This window comes from Aptenodytes forsteri, unplaced genomic scaffold, assembly GCF_000699145.1.
Source record: "Aptenodytes forsteri isolate BGI_AS27 unplaced genomic scaffold, ASM69914v1 Scaffold122, whole genome shotgun sequence".
NCBI lineage: Eukaryota > Metazoa > Chordata > Aves > Sphenisciformes > Spheniscidae > Aptenodytes > Aptenodytes forsteri.
In genome coordinates, this window is record NW_008794009.1 from 238,560 (window position 1) to 256,959 (window position 18,400).

Genomic DNA, 18,400 nt, shown 5'->3' on the forward strand with positions numbered 1-18,400 from the left:
GCTGGTTAATGAAGTATTAAAGACAATATTTGGTCTTTTTTTCAGTGCAGTTCAGCTCAGTTTAATGGCAACTCTGGATGGTGTGAAAAAGCCTGTCTTTCATAGGAAAATTAAAGTGAGACTAAAGTGTTAAGTTTCCTGCTGTTCATGTTGTAAGGGGCAATTTTGAAGGGCAGTTACATCAGACTTGATCTGTTTTGTTCATTTTTCTTTTTTACTTTAGCTGTCTGCATTACTGGTGGTCCAAAACCAATTAACGCTGGAAAACTGAGTAAAACTTTAACTTATGAAGATCAGGTGTTAAAGCTTGTCTATGAAGGTGGAGATCCTTGCCCTGCAGACCCTGAACTGAAGCATAAAAGCTATTTTAGCTTTGTATGCAAGTCTGACGTTGGAGATGACAGCCGGCCTGTTTTTCTGTCTTTTGACGAGCAGACATGTACTAGTTACTTCTCCTGGCATACTTCCTTGGCTTGTGAGGAAGAGGTAAGAATTACTTCTACAGGAAACACTTGTGGGACTAAATTTCGGGGGTGGGGGGTAGGCATAATACCAGTGTATGTTTTAAATTCTTTGAGGGAAAGGTCTCTTCCTGTGGTACAGAACCCAAGTTCATATAGAAGTTCTCAAATACTTTTCTTACTGACTTTTTCAGCAGGGATGAACAATACTTGGCAAACTTCTGGTCCGCATGGTGAGCCAAGTTAAAACTTTTAATGCTTCACAATAACCCCTCTGTGGAACCTACTTAGCTGCTTTTCTGTACAGCTCAAATGGAAGCCATAGGGCATCTTCTTGGGAATCGATGGTTAAGATCCTCCAATGCAGCAGGCCAACAGAGCTTAGGCTGAGTTGAGGATGGATGACATCTCTGTGCCTGGGGATAGTCTTTGTTTCTAAGCAAGTGACTAGAGGCCAGGCAAGTGTATGATCAGTTTGCTCAGTGTAAAAACTGATAAACCTCGATAGCATGAATTTAGCATCTGCCTCTGCTGTATAACACATGCTGTAATAATGTGATTTGGTCAACTCTAGATGAACTGGTGTTCCAGACAATACTTTGAGCTAGTCTTACTTTAGTTAATTTTAGCTAGTTAAATTGTTACCAGTAGTGGGTGCACAGAGTAAAAGCCAGCAATAGGAATAGAAAGCTAAATGAGCTATAGGGTGAATTCAGATCTTTTCTTAACACCTGAACGTTACCTTTTGTGAATCTGCCTAATCGTTCATTTCACTGCCTTGATTACTTCCAGTGTGACCATCATTCTCTGTGACAAGTTGTTTTTCCTCATCATCATTGTCTCAATGCTACTATAGCTCTCACTTCCATCTAGGAAAAACTTTTTCCAATTTTTCTTTCCCTGACAGGAACTGTCACATGTCCCCTCCTTCTTTTGTAAGAGTTCTGGTACACATAGCTCTAGTTTCCTCTTCACTAGTATGTACTGTGCTGCAATACAAATCAACAGTGTCTAAAAACATTGTGTTTTCTAGCCTGTTAACTCTGTTCAGTGATCATTTGTGCATTTCTGATCACTTTTCACAGTGTATCCACAGTGACCCTAGTTATTTCAGCGTGGTGATAACTAGGTAGCAATGATGATTATTTGTACTGAAATTAAATGGTAATTTTGTTAGTTCTCCTTATGTAATAGCTAAACAAGAATAGACTTCCCAAATTCCAGGTAGGCTGTCAGTAAGCTTATGCACTTTAAGAATTCATGAAATAGGTTCTGAGGAAACGCAGTGCTCAAGCCATCAACTTGCAATACAATAACTTTACATTGTTATAACCAAGCTTGTTTATTGGAGATGGTCCAATGATGTGTGGGAGATGGGGAGAGAAAGGAACTGTAGGATCTACTGATCAAATGAAGACATAGTGACTATGTATGCTGGAGTATGCATGCCAGAGCTTTATGTCTTGGTATTGTTCTGATATGGACTCTATTCCATAAGAATGTTTAAATGATTGAGGTTTTTCATATGCAGCTTGTAGGTGCTTAGTATCTATAGACAAACAAAAATTGTAACAAATGCTGCTTTACTTAAATCAAATTTGAAGCTTTTAAATGCAGCCACACTTCTGGCCCTATGAAGGACAGGATGTTTGTCAATAAATCAAAGCAAGTAATAAAAGAATAAGAGCAATAAAATGTACTTTCTTGTAGGTGAAGTGCTCAGTATTGAATGGCAGTTCCGTTATTGACCTGTCTCCTCTGATCCATCGCACTGGGTATTATGAGGCATTTGTGAATGAAGATGTAACAGATGTTTCTCCAGACTTCTACATCAACATTTGTGAGCCTCTCAATCCTATCAAAGATGTCAATTGCCCACCTGGAGCAGCTGTTTGCATGGTTCCTGTTAATGAATCACCAATAGTAAGTACTATGCCTGGAATCATGGAAACATGCATTTCCCTGCTAGTTTAAAACAGTGTCCCTGCCTAGAGACCCGATTTGAACCAGAGGCTTGACAATGGGTTATAGAAATGGAATACAAAATTTAAATCTACCCTGCAAAATTCCCTTTTATTGCTTTTCCCTGCGAAGAAATATTTTCCTATCCTGAACCCCAGTGGTTTTTTTTGAGTGTTGGAAGATTCCATACTGTGACAAATATGAAAAATTACTACAGAGAATTTTTTCATATAGTGCCTTGTACCAAATATGGAGACTGGGAAGCAGAATGCCTCTTAGTCTGCCATTCTGTGGCACAGAAATGGCGTGCTTGATCCCATGATAGCCTGTTGCAATATGAAGCAGGGTATGTCCTAGCATGCTCCAAAATGCATTTAGTACTTTCATGTAAGAACTCTGACAAGCCTGTGACAGAATATTGGTTAACTTGAAAGAACTCTGACAGCTGCATGAATAGCAAGCCTGTGACAGAATATTGGTTAACTTGTCTGTTTCGAGGTCTCGTTTGTGAGCTGTAGAAGATGCACATAAAAAGTTGAGATTGTTTTCCATGAACTTCCACATTGATCTAGGGACCTATTTTTAAGTGATGTGTTGGTATTTTGGCACAATGATTTAAAGAAGAATCTACCTGTAAGATGCAGAACCTCCCTGGCTTTTGTCAAGCTTAATCAAAGAGTGTTTTGAGTGGCTCAACTTGTGTTTTGTTAGGATTGAAATATAACAACTGTTCTTTGAGTATAGAATGCAGTTTTCAAAAGTGCAATAGTTGTGCTCCCATGTAAACCAAACAGATGAACCTGAATTGATCTGAATCTCTGGGCTGATCTGAAATCTAGGTGTGTCCCATACGTCTCTTAATACATATCTTTGCTTGTGTAGGATATTGGTCGTGTTACTGAACCTCCCAAGTTAAATGAGGCAGTAAATGAAGTTTACATCACTTACAACAGCACTACTCCTTGTCAGATAAACAACAAATTGAACTATACTTCTCTTATTGTATTTCACTGCAGCCAAGGAACTAGTCTGGTAAGACATCTATTAAACTTATGTTGATATTGGAGTGCAATGGGAAGTGGGTAGTAACCAGTGTTAGCTTTGTTTAAAACTAAATCAAGGATTTGTTTCTAGCATGTAAGGATGGCCTTATTTCAACAAGGAATATACTTAGTATTTGTATTCTTAACTACTTAAATACTTAGTACTTAAATACTTAGTATTTGTATTCTTAACCAGGCAAAATTTCATAGAGTGCATGAACTTTAGGCTTGAGAGTAGCAGGTTCTGATGGTTTCAAGGATCAGATTCACTGAAGTAATGTAGCGATAACTTACTGCTGGCGTTGAACTTAATGCTGTGTTGCACCTTGTCTGGGTCCAAAAGCTTGTACCGCAAGCTAACACAAGAACCAGCATAACTGTTCGTAAAGCTATTACTGTGAAACGTTTCCCCTATGTTGTAAACCTTTCCATAATCATACACAGCTTTAAAAATTTGCATTTAGATACTTATGTTTTTATTTTGTGCTGACAGCTGAACACTAAATTGAGCTTGCATGGTGGTGTGAATCTAACACTTCTTTAATTTTTTGAATGCTTTAACAAACTATAGAGAAGCACTTAGGTATAATGTTTGATGAACTAGAGCTTGTTGAAGATACTCAGTGGAACCATTTTCCATCAACATGGAGCATGAGCTGAAACTCTAGGCAGCTCTGAATATTACAGAGGCCATACTCATATTTTTATTTAAAATATGACAAAGGAAAAAGCATTCTTTCTAAACCTTAACTCAGTGAACTTTCTTAATGTTCTCTACCATGGAGAAACACAGCTCTCTCTCACTTTTGTTGATGCTTGCAACTAAGCTGAACATCAAAATCTCTTCCCTAATTAATAAGAAAGCTTGTGTACTTCAATTACTGCTTTGATTGTTTGCTGGAGCTAGGTAGAATGTACTTCACTTGTAGGTTTTTTGGTACTGGTTGTGATAATGAAGGCATGGTGTTTGCCCTACAGTCAGTAAAGTCTAGCCTCGGTAATAACTGAGGTTAACTGTTGGGGGAGGAGGCAGGAATGCAGAAAGAACAACAGACTCTCCAAAAATTAAACCTAATGTATCTTGCTGTGTTCTTTGGTAACAGGAGAAGCCAAAGATGATAAGGAAACTTGACTGCATTTTTGTGTTTGAGTGGGAAACTCCGGTTGTGTGTCCTGATAAAGTGAAAACTTTAGGCTGCTCTGTGACTGATGAACAGCTACACTATACTTTTAACCTGACCAGCCTTTCTGGAAGATCATTTGAGGTAATGCCTTCTGGTGGTGTGACTTTTTTTTTTTTTTTAAATTGCCCATTGCTATCAACATTTTAAAACTGAAGCAGGGGCATCTTTTAAGCATCCTGAGGTGTGAGAGGAGACTGAAGCATGTGCTGCAGCTGTGGTGGTCAGTGTTGATATCCCCTCTGTCAGAGGCCAAACAAATAATATTAGAGGGAATAATATTAGGTTTTTAATGTTTTTGAGAGGGAAATTCATGGATATACTGATGGGGAAAGGAAGGAGAAATCGTCACCTGTGGCAGAATCCTGAACATGAAAACAAGTCTGCTGAACAGACTGTATCCTTGGTCCTGTGGGTGTACTTTATCTGCAGTTTTGCCATATTAAGGAAGGCCAGACTTGCAAAATTGGTTATCTTATTTTCCTCCTGCATTATGCAAGTACTGCGTGAGACTTGGTTTCGTAAAGCACTCGGGTGGTTCTTTTTAAGCATTGACTGCAGGCTCTGAGGCAGCCTTGTTTGTGATGCTTCTGGATGTCCACACAGGTATTTTCTGGATCCAACAGTTACCATGTTGGCGTATGCAGTAAGGCAGCAGATTTGCCGCAGGGAAAATGCAAAAATGGGGCAGTGTGTCTGACATCTGAAAGTGGTGCGTCATCTTTTGGAAACATAAAGGAAATGAAAATGGACTATAGCCACCAGGATGAAACGGTCATCTTGCAGTATACAGGAGGTGATCGGTGCCCTCCAGGTGAGATTGAAGCAGACCCATTCTTTATGTAAAAACTTGTCAGCTTTTTTTATCCTTAAAATGCGAGGTTTTGTTGCAATAGGAGGGAAGCAACGTGGATTTTGCATATGGCAATAGAAACGTGTAGTTTCGTTAAATCACATGCACTATACTAATCTGCAACATCAACATATATCTGCTAGAAGAGAGAGTGCAAGTTTTCTGTAGGGATGATTGTAGCTAATCGTACACTACATCCTAGTTTTCTAATTGGGTTTAGACTCAATGTTGCAGTATTTCTGTTGTCTGCCTCTGACTTTTCTTTAGTATTTAAGTATAGGCTTTGGATATGGTCCTGAATATGGATATACCTGATATTCTACTGCATGTTATTAAGAGGATATACCTTTCCTTCTCAGTGACTGAAAAGGGAGAGCTTTGTGTGTTCCCCTTCAAGTACAAAGGGAAGACCTATGAGGAATGTATTACAGAAGAAAAGAATAGGCCATGGTGTGCTACAACTGAAAACTACCAGGGAGATGGAAAGTGGGGATTTTGTGGTAATGGTAAGAACTTCCTATACTTCATGTGCAAGGATCTGAGCTAACACAGGGAGTTAGCCATTATCAGGCTGGGCAAAAGACCTCTGGTGCAATACGGTGGAAGTAAAGGGATAGGAGTGGGCAAGACAAGGAATTTATGGGACAAACCTGACTCTACTCAAGTGAGTGAGCGAAATACTTTTGAAATAAAAAGTTCATGCATTTAGATCATGAGTGTTCAAGTCATAAGTGATGACTCTGCTTTGGAGATCAGTCATTTTGGAAGGAACACTACTTTAAAAAAAATATAAACTCTAACCTAGGAAGTTCATGCATTTAGATCATGAGTGTTCAAGTCATAAGTGATGACTCTGCTTTGATGGAGATCAGTCATTTTGGAAGGAACACTACTTCCTAAAAAGCATGAAAGCTAACCTAGGGAATAAAGTTGCTAGGTAAAGCATTTGTGCCTCTTTGCTATATGAAACAATACCTGATTAAAATTGTTGTTGATACCACAAAATTGCTACACTAAAATCCCTACATGCATGAAAGTCTCTTGCAAAGTATTTTTTTCCTTCCCCACCCCCCCACCTTCCCCCTTATAGCAACTGCAAGAAGGGAATCTACCATTATCTTCACATGTGATGAAAATGCTGGTGTTGGGAGACCACACCTTCTGAGTGAGACACTTGGCTGTGCTGTGACGTTTGAATGGAAGACTCAAGCTGTTTGTCCTCCCAAGAAGATGGAGTGCAAGTTTGTCCAAAAACACAGAACTTATGACTTGAGAATGCTCTCTTCCCTGACGGGATCATGGATCTTTTTCCACAATGGGAACTCGTGAGTAATGAGCAACTCCCAGGGAGCAGCTTGCTAATCGATACAGTTGAAATTGTAATGTGGCATAGTACTTCTCTTTGGTCCCTGTTCAGAGTCTGTTTAAACTGCTGACAGTGTCTTAAAATGCTTAACACTGCATATAGACAAAAAAACAGAAAGGAACCCATTTTATCTGAAGAGGGCGAATAATTACTGTCTTCATCCTCACCCCTTCCCTCTATTGCTAACCCTTTTTAAACGATGAATAAGTCTAAACTAAAAGCTTTTTAAAGGCTTTCTATTTAAACTGTTATCTTAACAAAGTCATTTTGTAGTTTAAATGCAATTTTTTTGATTCTTAATCATGTTGAACAAAAATCTTAATGACTTAGTTGCCATCTTTTGACTCAAACTTTAGACAAAAAGTTACACACTTGAGTAGGGCCTTCCTCCCCCCATTCCTCTAAGAATCAACTTAGAGGAAAATATGAATGGCAGGAAGTCATCAACCTCTCCAGCCTCCCCCCTCCAGTTAGCAAATAGAAATGAACTGGCAAGGATGAGAGCATCTAATTCTAAACTTATGATAAACTATGGGGTAACAAAACTGTTTCATTCACTGCCTTGCTACTAGTTTCTCTGTTCTAATAAAACTTAACTGGTATAGCTCCGAAGAGACGCTGAATTTCGGACAGTACTATAACCTTTATAGCTGAAAAAACTTTTGGGCATTTCTTGACTCATTTCCAATTTCTAGTTTTGACCTAGGTCAAAATTAACTAGTGAACTAATCTGGTAAATGATCAATTTTTTTGCACAGAGTCATTTACTTGAAAATGATGGTTAGAAGTAACCTTCTAAACCCTAGTACATGCTTTACCTGTCAGCTAGTTAGAGTATTTAATTTCTTTCAACCTGGCTAGCTTCCCATGAGGATTCTAAAGTTTATATCTCACTTTTTCAGTTTAGCCTAAATTAATTCTAAAGAAGTTTTGTCTACCGTGTTCTCTATAGGTACTATGTGAATCTCTGTCAGAGGGTACATGAGGGACCCACAGGCTGCCCTGAAAGAGCCAGTATTTGCAGGAAAAGCAACAATGGTGACGTTCAAGTTCTTGGACTTGTTCATACACAGAAGCTGAATGTGACAGGTAGAGTTACTTTTGTTCCTGTAGAGAGCTAGAGATGGTTAAATCTTACAACCTAGCTATAGTGGTTGTTAAATTATGGTGAAGCCTTTATTTTGAAATATCTTTACCAGTGAATCTTCTGTTTAAAAACAAAACCAGTAAATGCTACTACTCAAACTTAAAAGTGGTGGTTAAACCATGAGAAAACATTGAAGCAAATAAACAGTGTTGTCATTAAAGCTGTAAGAAGGGAATTGTCCATCTGAACGTCAAGAAACACTTTTTGTACAGTGAGGGTGACTGAGCACTGGCACAGGTTGCTCAAAGAGGTTGTGGAGTCTCCTACCTTGGAGATAGTCAAAAGCCATCTGGATATGGTCCTGGGCAGCCAGCTCCAGGTGACCCTGCTTGAGCAAGGAGTTTGGACCAGATGACCTCCAGAGGTCCCTTCCAGCCTCAACCAGTCTGTGATTCTATAATTGTGGGAGGGGGAATTATTTTTGTTCATCCCGTTTTGAAAGACTTGTTCTATGTCCAGTAACTTCTTCAATTAAAGCAACATGTGAAAGATGACTAATTGGCTTCACTTTTAAGAAAAGGAATAAAAAACCCCCTCAACCTTACTCAATTTTTCAGTTTAAAAAATATTTTTTAAATTGCTGCTGAGTTTATGAAATTGAGGGAAATTTTCCATCCAGCTACAAAAGCAATGGGGTGTATTGCATGTGTTTATTGCCTGAATTAATTTATAAATGGATGTCTTCATTTACTCTTATGTTTTAAAAAAATGATGTCTTAAATGTAAACGTTCGTTGTGGCCATAATGGTGACCGGAACACATGGTACGATGTAAATACAAAGGTGTTTGAGGAGTGATTTTTGGAAATTTTCCATCCACCTACAAAAGCAATGGGCTGTATTGCATGTGTTTATTGCCTGAATTAATTTATAAATGGATGTCTTCATTTACTCTTATGTTTTAAAAAAATGATGTCTTAAATGTAAACGTTCGTTGTGGCCATACTGGTGACCGGAACACATGGTACGATGTAAATACAAAGGTGTTTGAGGAGTGATTTTTAAATGATCATCAGCATGAAGGCCTCAAATTACTGAAGTGCTGTAATTGATGTATGGTCTATGCAGGGGGAAAAAAAAATCCTAGAAATTAATCTCAAGTAATGAAGTCTGGAGAATGAGCAAAGGGAACTTCTGACAACTGCTTACAAAAGCCTTGAGTGTCACAGTTTTTCTCTTCTAGGTGATGCAGTGTATATTAGTTATTCCGGTGGGCAGGAATGTAGGAAAAACAAGAAAGTAACAACAATTATAGAACTGAAGTGTGCAAAAACAGTTGGCATGCCCATGCTGCAGAGGTGAGTAACAACATACCACTGATCTTCATGGTTTATTCCTTTGTATCTCTCTAGTAAACTGTACGTCTCAGGACAGTGACTGTCTGTTCTGTTGGACAGTCCCTAAAATAATCCTTGGTCTGTACTTAGAAGACATGGATCTTCTGGAATTTCTGCACCTGTTCACTTCCATAAACAATTGTATTCTGTATTTATCTTAAAATTTCTGGGCAAAAATTTAAGCATTCTACTTCCAAATTAGATCTGACGATGGCTGGGATGCTGTTGTTTTCAATGTCAATTGTAGTACAACCACTCTTAAGTTTGCTCAAGATCTGTTTAGTAGAGAACACTTACTGTAGGTAAGTGATTGAGCTAATAGAACATGGTTTATTGTTGCCTCAGTACAGATTATTTAACTAGAAGCTGTCCAAAGTGAGAGATATGTACATGATCACAAATACTGAGAAAGCTCGATGGCTTTTTGTTCAGTCTTGCTTTGGTTAACTGTATATTGTTTGTAGAATTGGGAAACCGAGCAAAATGCTCTGTATGAGTCGAAGAACTAAGCAGCAAAATCTGACTAGCTTATACTCCTTGTCCTAGTTAAATAATGCACAGCACGTTAAACCTGCCAAGAGCAGCATGACATGTTTGTTAGCTAAAATGTTTTGATAAAACCCTCTGAAAACACTGTGTGACTTCTGGAACTTTTGAAGTAGGAAGTTCAAGTGCAGCCAGGTCTTTTTAGGTCTTGGAACTGCAGAAAAGTGCAGTGCAACTCTTCAAGTAGCTTTTGTTTGAGTGCTACTTGACTATTTTAGCTTACTCTTGGCATGAAGCTTAGGACATTCCCACGCATGGGTTAGCAGCTGCGTGTCTTCCCTTTCTCAAGATACTAAGCACTTGTTACTGTTTCCTGGAATCATGAGTTGTGTCTGTTATTTGGTAGGATTGATGACGAAAACTGTGCTTACTACATCACTTGGGACACACGCGTAGCTTGTGCTGTGAAGCAGCAGGAGGTGGAGGTGGTGAACGGAACAGTTATTAATCCTGCAACTGGGAAAAACTTCTCTTTAGGGGATGTTTATTACAAGTAAGTAAAAAACCCTACCAAAACCCCCCCAAAAACCCAAAACAACAAAACCCCAACAGCAACCAAAAACCACACCACCTTAGTCCTGTAGAACTGTACTGCAAGAAAAGAGAGCTTGGTGTGAATATTCTGTGTTGCCGTAACAGTTCTTAGCTGTCAAGTGGAAATAGCACTGAATTAACTTTGTACCAATGAGTGACTTAAAGGCCTGATTAATAGTGCAGCTCACAGCTGGGCTTATAGCTTTGAGCATGTCCAGGTGTACTCAAGACTAGGCTAAAGCCTACACATGCTCACCTTGATGTTAGATCTCTTTATTGTGGGTTATTGCTCTCTTCCATAGTGTGTAGACATTAGTTCAGTGACAGAGAACTTGATTTTTTTCACCTAGAGTACTCCTTGGCTTTTTACATAGCACGTTTTTTTTCCTGCTTAGACGATCCATGTGGAAGTAGGAACTCATGCTTCAGAAACCTCACAAGTGAGGAAGGACAGCTCTAGAGGAACGGTCAAGCATGACTGAACTCAGGAGAGGGAGGGGAAGACCAGCAGTTACACTGACTATACTACACATTGCACATAACTCTGGTTCAGAATCTCTTATAAACTACTATATTTAACGTCAATGCTAGTGTTATGGAAGGAAATCTGCCCATACTAGCGTTATGGGAAGAATAAACTCTGCTTGCAGGGCACAAAGCATTAGTGTGCAGGATTGGAGTAACTGAGCAGAAGCGTTGTGAATAAACCTGCTGTGCAAACGTGGTGATAGCATTACAAGCATAGACAAAAAACAAAAATCAAACAGGCCTGGATGAAGGAGGAGAGGAAGTCAGGACAAAAATAAAACTTGGTGTAACGTGAGATTAAAGGCAAGTCATATTTGAGCAAGCTCAGCCTTCGAGCAGGTGGCTAGAACAAATAGCTATGAATCTCAGCATTCTCTGTCTGACCAGCAGAGGGAAAGGATACTATTGTAAATAGTACTTAGATAACAGTTATGGTAGAGCTAGTTACCCTTCTGGAGAAGACAGCTGAGCTATGCTATTTATCATAGCTACAGAGCACACAATATAGTTCTTACGGTCAGTAGGCTAGCTTGTGTTTGAGCTGCTGAATCATGCTTTTGTCTCCAGTTTATCTTAATCCTTTGGAGGTATTTACATGTTCATACACCCATTGAGGGCAATATAACTAGAAAAGCTTGCTTTTTGTGCTTTCTTAGATTATATTTATGCTAAATATAATCCTCATTTGTAATGTCCAGGGAGGAAGCCTCAGTCCTGCATCTTCTCTGGTTGCTGAATCAGTCACTCCAACTTGCTCTGGAATCAACCAGTGGTAGCAGCTACCACTGTTGCCAGTCTTATGTTTTGGGAATAAACTAAATCTGTGAGTTTAGACTTAAGGATAGACCTGCCCTCTGGTTTCCTCAGGTTGTACACGGCTTCTGGTGACATACGGACAAATGGCGATAAATATGTATATGAAATTCAACTTTCTGGTATAAGAAACTCAAGTTTCCCAGAATGCTCTGGAGCAAACATCTGCCAGGTTAAAACTAACGAACGTCGCTTTCGGAGAATTGGTTCTGCCAGAAAAGCTAAATATTACGTTGAGGGTAAGTACTTGCTCACTAGCCAGAATTGCTTGATACTCCATGTGAATTGCTTCATCAGAAAATGGTTCTTGTTTCACATCTGTGCTAATCTATTTCTGTAAAGGTATCCAGAGTCTGTCTAGCAGAATTTAGGTTGTTTTTTTCTTATTGTGTAAGCTCAGTTGCATATGTGGCCTTAATAGGGTTTGGGCTTGACAGTTGTTGAGAGACTTTGGTAGAAACAATGCAAGATGGAAGACTTGGTCTCCTGTTTTCCTCTGTGCTTGTGCTGCATAAGCAATGATCTCCTTTATCTAGCTACTTTTTCTTGTGAAGAGCTTAGCCCACTGTTCCATAGCAACTGATGGGATCACCTACATAAAAGTATAAGCTCATCTGCAGATACTGCAAAGTGTAACCTGCAGAACAAATACGTAACTTTCCAGGGTCTAGTGTTAATAGAGTGTTCTCAAGGAAGTAGTAAACGATAAGGTTTTCTTCTCGTTGTAGATGATGACTTGGATGTCATACTTTCATCAGACTCCAGATGCGGTAAAGATAAATCAAAGTTTGTCTCTTCAACCATTTTCTTCCACTGCCATCCACAAGTAAAGGAAGGCATCCCTGAATTCCTTCATGAGACTGCAGATTGCCAGTATTTATTTACCTGGTACACATCTGCTGTGTGTCCATTAATGTGAGTAGTTAACTATTTTCTGAAAGCAGCTCTTGTCAGCACTTCTCAGCTAAAGGCTTTTTCGTATTTGTTCATCACAGTGACTGTGAAAAAATGAAAAGCTAAAAAAGCAGTAGACTCATGGGTAGATGGAATTGGTGTTCACGTATGTAATGTTTGGCACATGACCACTAAATAAACACTTGCCAAGTTGATCTGGACCTAAAGCTGCTTGTTTGCACGGGAAATGGAGAGGCATGGTGGAATTAATATTGTTGTTCTCACTAAGTAAAACCTACTGTAGCTAACAGAACATGCTGTTTCATGTTACTGAGAGGAATAACCAGTATTTGGGTAAGGTTTTTTGTCCTCCTTGCCTTACTGTCTGGAAAACTTTAAAGCCATGGCAAAGACTGGCTTTCCCTGCTAGCTGCCTACTTCTTAAAGCTGGAGTGAAAATCATTGCAGGTCTTAGAGGAATAATGAGGTGTTTCTGCAATTAATTATGATCAGCTTACCTACAGATCCAAAAAGGAGTAATGAGGTGACAGTGTTAAAAGCAGAGCGACTGTATCTAGGTGCTTACTGGCATTCTTGACATGTAGGCAACCTCACTGCAAAGAATGGAGTGACTACTTCTAGGACTGTTCACTTTCTGGCTGCCAGCTTGAAAACATAGGGAAATTGTTTATTCTGGTTTAAACAGGCAATTAGCTATTGAGGTCTGTGTAGTGCCATAGTCAGCTGGAAGGTAAATAATTGCTGTAGCTTTTGCAGCTAGCTCAGGTGCAGGTTTGGTTCTAAAATAGCAGCTTTGTGTGGATAGCTGCTGCTGTGTAAGCTCTAGAGTGCCTAATCATGCACTTCAGTCTTGACTGTAATCAGTTTTACGCACTGTTGGAAAGCATACCAGGATGTAGGCCCAGTACATACATTTTTATTTTTTCAGTGATTTTTACTTAGAACGAAATTCCTTGAATTCAATTCTTTATAGCTGTTAGGTTGGACTGACAGGATGGTTTGGCATGTTTGGTATCTTTGAATCTGCTGTTTCTAATCCAGTTTCATGCAACTGGTCAATAGATCTTACTCGTCCTTTTTTTCCCAATTTATGTTACTAGATTAACCAATGACCCAGGAAGCAATGAGCACCAGACTGATCAGGAGGCCCAAGTACATAAAGGCCTTTCAAGGAGAAGTCAGGCTGTTGGTGCTGTGCTGAGTGTCCTCCTGGTTGTTCTCACTGCGTGCCTAATAATCTTGCTGCTCTACAAAAAAGAGAGGAGGTAAGAAACAATTGGGAGGCTTTAGAATTTTCTTTGGTAGGACTTGTTTCCTCAGTGAAAGGGAAGTAGTGAACTTCAGAGATTTAAGTTCTGTTTTTCAGTTGGCAGCATCAACTGTCAAACGGCTGGGTTTTTTCGAATTCCCCATTACTGTCTGAAGGTCCATGTAAAGAGGGCTGGAGTACACAATTGAATCGGGCTAGTCTCTGTTGTGGACATCTGCTAATTAAGGAGGGTAAAACAATGTGACAATATTGTTAGTATTTGATAGCCCTCTCCTTTTATGGTGTCAAGCTGGAACCATACAACAGCAGCAAGGAACAAGTGCAAGTCCTGCTGATTCTCTGCTTTCTGGACAAGTTTGGGTTTTTTTCCCTTAGACATAAAGGCCAGAGGTGTTTCAGAACAGTCACCCTGAAGCTGTGGTAAGGGGGAAGATGTACATCATCATGGACTGAATTTTGTTAGAGTGGTTCAGGGTCAAGTGTCACTATGCGATAGCTTGCAGCTTGCTTGGTGAAATGCTTTATGTTGATGGTAAAAATCCAGTGAAGAAAAGTGAGGGCTAATAAGGGGGATACAGTTTCCCTAATGTAGTATTCTTCCCCTTCTTTAGGGAAATCATAATAAACAAGATAACAAACTGCTGCAGAAGAACATCTGGTGTTTCCTACAAATACACAAAGGTAATACAGTGGCAAAATCGAAGGTGGTTTGTTTTTTTTTCTTGTCAAGTTTTCTTAATATGAAGCTTTTATTAATAAATAAATAAATGCCCTTAATTCCTAGTTCCTTCAGTGCATGGAAACCATACTGTGTGGCTTCAGGAAAGCCACATAGCTATCTACATTTATATTGTGAAATGGGAAACGAAGATAGAGCTGAGGAAATGAAGAGCAGTCCATAAATAGCTAAATAACACATAAATGTACAGGAAGAGAGAATTCTGTTTCAGACATAGTGAAAAGTGATAGTAACAGCATGCTATTGCAGTATTAGTATCTTACGTCTAAGTTAAACCCAAGGCCGTGTGTGGTGTGGGGTCTGACAATCGGGGAGATCAGCGTGTGGCAGAGTCTAGAGTGGTATACGCAGTCTCCTCTTGCATTTTCTTTTTTTTTTTCTTGCAGATAAACAGCGAAGAAGAAGCTAATGAGAATGAAACAGAGTGGCTTATGGAGGAAATCGCAGCACCAAATCAAAGAACAGCAAAAGGCGGGCAGGAGAATGGTCACATTACTACCAAGTCTGTTACATCTGAAGCCTTTACCTCTCTCCATGTGGATGACCTGGACAGTGAGGATGAAGTGTTAACCGTTCCAGATGTAAAGATTCAGACAGGAAGAGGACTAGACAAGAGCAAGCACCCACAAAAGAAGCCAACCAGTCTTGGAAGTGATGATAAAGCTTGTTTGCTGAATGTGGGCAGGGAAAGGAAAGCAAAAGCCAAGCCAGGCCAGCAGCAGGCACAGAACTCTACAAATACAGTATCGTTTCATGATGATAGTGATGAGGACTTGTTGAATGTTTAATAACCCCTCTTGTGCCTAATCAAATATATATAGAGAGATTATATATTACAGGACAACATTTCCAACCAAATATGAGGACTTCAGCCTGAAAGATTTTTCTGAATTTTGCCTTTAACAAGAAACCATTGAAAAGGGAAGAAGAGAAAGATTTCTTGGTTGTTTACAATGATCTGTTCAGTAATGACTGGATTTCTAACATCCAGTTGGCTGAGTAATATTGACTCTCTCTAGCCAGGACACTTTTTTTTTTTTAAGCCTCAGCATAGATGTTAAATGCTTGCTTAAAAAAGAGAAACCTTTGAAAGGAAAGGATTAAGGCTCAATGAAGCCCCTGGCTCCTGAGACTCAAGTTATCTGACTACTAGCATTTTAACTCCTTGTATTTATTGATCCTCACTACTCAGGTTTGCTTAATAGCAACATGTTCTTCCTGCCGGCAGGGTATTATTCTATGGGTTCACCCATCGTAAGACAAGGAAAAATATAACTTTTGTGTGTTGGGATGATTTGATGTAAATTTTGGAACTGGTCTAATTTATCCTGTAAATTTGAATATCCATTCTAATTTAAACAGATCATTGGTTCAAAGGTATTGACTGAAAGGTACAACTCTGTATAGCTTTAGCCTGAAATGGTTGCTGTTCTTTGCATGATATTTTTTTGGTACTGGTCATATGACTGACTTCATCAGTATTTGCCTAAGCAGCTGACAAGCACCCAAAGATTTTTTTTCCCCAGATTATGGCTGGACTAGGCCGACTGCACAGAGAACCAGAGTTTTTCAAGGACGTAGAGGCAGAATTCCTATAATACAATCTGCACTGCCCAGTTTGTCATCACCAAGAAAAGCCCAACAACTAGAGGAGCCCTAGTCAGCACAATACCTCTCTCTGGTATTAACTGCAAGAAAAAAAAATTTGGGCCAATGTTTTCTGATAGCCTAAGGTCTAGCTCTTATGCTATAGTCCTGGCCATGGTCATTGATTTGAAATGTTGCTGGCAATGAATGCAAGTCAAATTTCCTCTAGCAGTCTTGCTCTTCTCCAGGTGTTTCCTAAATTAAATTATGGGCAATGATAGGGTTTCAAAGCATCGTACGAGTACATGCATTGGTCAGAATTTTTTGAAACTTTTCATTGTTCCTTTTGGCTGGCTTACTCAGTTTCAACAATGGTTTCTTTTTATAAAAAAACTCAATTTTGAATCAAAATAGTGTAATATAAAGTATTCAGCAATTTCAATAAAAGGTATGAAGTGGGTATTCCAAATCCCACATCTCAGGTCTGGAATCTTTCTTACACTAGTCTGTAATGCTGCTCATCAGCCTGGTGATACCCTTTTTTGCTGTGATAACTAATATCTTAATCGCATCACTCAAAATGAGAACCAATGTTTGATGACAAAGATCAGAATATATAGGTAAGCCCCAGTGGTGTGTTCTCTCTTTTATCAGACTTGGGTTTTCTTCCTCTTGTATTGTTACCAGTGAAGCTGTAAATCAGTTCGGCTAAAGCTGCATCTTGTCATACTTAAAACAAAAGCAGCATTTTTTGTATTTAGCATTAGGTTAATTTGGGGGAATGAGAGGCTTGGCAGTGTATTTTTAATACTGTCAGTTACCATTGCAACAGTTCTCTCAATGAACATTGAAGAATGCTGCTTCCCTTCCCCAAGTCTTCAAGGCTGGCATCTTGGAGTTGTTTGATCCATGAACCGCTGCATGAAGTGACTTCCCATGTATCAAGGCATAACACCGCATGGTCTCTTCATTGTGGCTGTGCATAGTGAGGCTTAGGTGGAGCAGAGGTACTCTGCCTGGGGGCGCTTATCTGAGCAATATCAATGATATATTTCTAATATGCAGCTGACAGTGACTTCAGTGCCTAGTCTTGGAACTATTGCCCACTTTTTATCTAGGCATTTGTAGGTAGGCTGGCTGAATCTTACTTGTTCAGAGCTGGATGCGTGACTTGCTTCACCAGACTATTTTTCCAGTGGAATACCCTGCTTAACCATAGGGGAGGGAAGTGTTGCGAGAATAGTAGGGACCAGACGAGTATGGGCAAATAGCCGGGCCAGGAGCAGAAACCCTGCCAGTCAACAGCACGACTCCCTGTGAAGTGAGCTTCTAAGACACCCACCCGCATGACACAGTGCCACCCAACCCCTCTATGGACTGCAGAGAGGGTGGTGGGAAATCAGGAAAAAAGGCCCAGTCTGGATCTAACTTTTTCAGTTCACGTGGAACTTAAGCACACCATTACCAACTGGTTAAACAAAACCACTAGGAAAGAAGCGATGTGAGGGTTTTTGGGTGTGTTTTTAAGATACAGCCTAATGGCTTTAGACTTCACCCGCTTCCCAGGCAGGCTTTGATTTCAGTTTCCTTGGCCTCAGCTGACCGCACACATCCTCCTGCTGAGGGAGGCTGCGGGGGCAGGCTGTGAGCGTGGCAGCTGCTGTGCACTTGTGGGTCCACGTCCCCCTCCCCAGCTCCACATGGAGCCCTTGCAGCCACGGAGGCAAAAGTTTGGTGTGGAGTGGTGCTGTGCCGGGCTTGGGGTAACACAGCTGTAAGTGGCTGCAGGAGGGGAATTCTTGTTACCTTGCTTCAGCCATTCCTGCCTGAGAAGAGGAGGTAGAAGAGGAGGGGGCGCATCTGTGTGATGCAGGGAATGATCTTGGAGTGCTGGTCCACAAAGCAGCTTTCGTAGCTGGTTAGGCCACTGTTGCTCTGATGGCTGATGGGCAGCGAGACCAGGTGAAGAACCGGTTCTGTTTCTGTCCCCAGGCCAGAATGGCCTTCTAAGCTGGTTTATTTTTTTGGAGTGTATTGAGACGAGGTCTTTAATTTTTTTTGCCTGGTTGCCTAAACAGTGCACGTCACTTTCCAGACTATTTTTCACTTTTTTCCATCT

The 18,400-nt window shown here is 40.0% G+C and overlaps 1 protein-coding gene across 1 annotated transcript in view; it reads left to right on the forward strand.

Annotated features, from left to right (window-relative positions):
• The window catches only part of IGF2R (insulin like growth factor 2 receptor), a 57,383-nt gene extending 40,621 nt beyond the window's left edge, over window positions 1-16,762 (forward strand). Inside the window, exons 34-48 of the mRNA XM_019474827.1 lie at window positions 224-486; window positions 2,172-2,384; window positions 3,306-3,455; window positions 4,570-4,731; window positions 5,254-5,461; window positions 5,860-6,006; window positions 6,591-6,825; window positions 7,819-7,955; window positions 9,196-9,310; window positions 10,242-10,388; window positions 11,825-12,009; window positions 12,499-12,685; window positions 13,786-13,950; window positions 14,567-14,636; window positions 15,081-16,762. Coding sequence (XP_019330372.1) covers window positions 224-486; window positions 2,172-2,384; window positions 3,306-3,455; window positions 4,570-4,731; window positions 5,254-5,461; window positions 5,860-6,006; window positions 6,591-6,825; window positions 7,819-7,955; window positions 9,196-9,310; window positions 10,242-10,388; window positions 11,825-12,009; window positions 12,499-12,685; window positions 13,786-13,950; window positions 14,567-14,636; window positions 15,081-15,482 — 2,786 coding nt within the window. The 3' untranslated portion in view covers window positions 15,483-16,762. The remainder of the gene's footprint in view (window positions 1-223; window positions 487-2,171; window positions 2,385-3,305; window positions 3,456-4,569; window positions 4,732-5,253; window positions 5,462-5,859; window positions 6,007-6,590; window positions 6,826-7,818; window positions 7,956-9,195; window positions 9,311-10,241; window positions 10,389-11,824; window positions 12,010-12,498; window positions 12,686-13,785; window positions 13,951-14,566; window positions 14,637-15,080) is intronic.
• The last annotated feature ends 1,638 nt before the right edge of the window (window positions 16,763-18,400 follow it).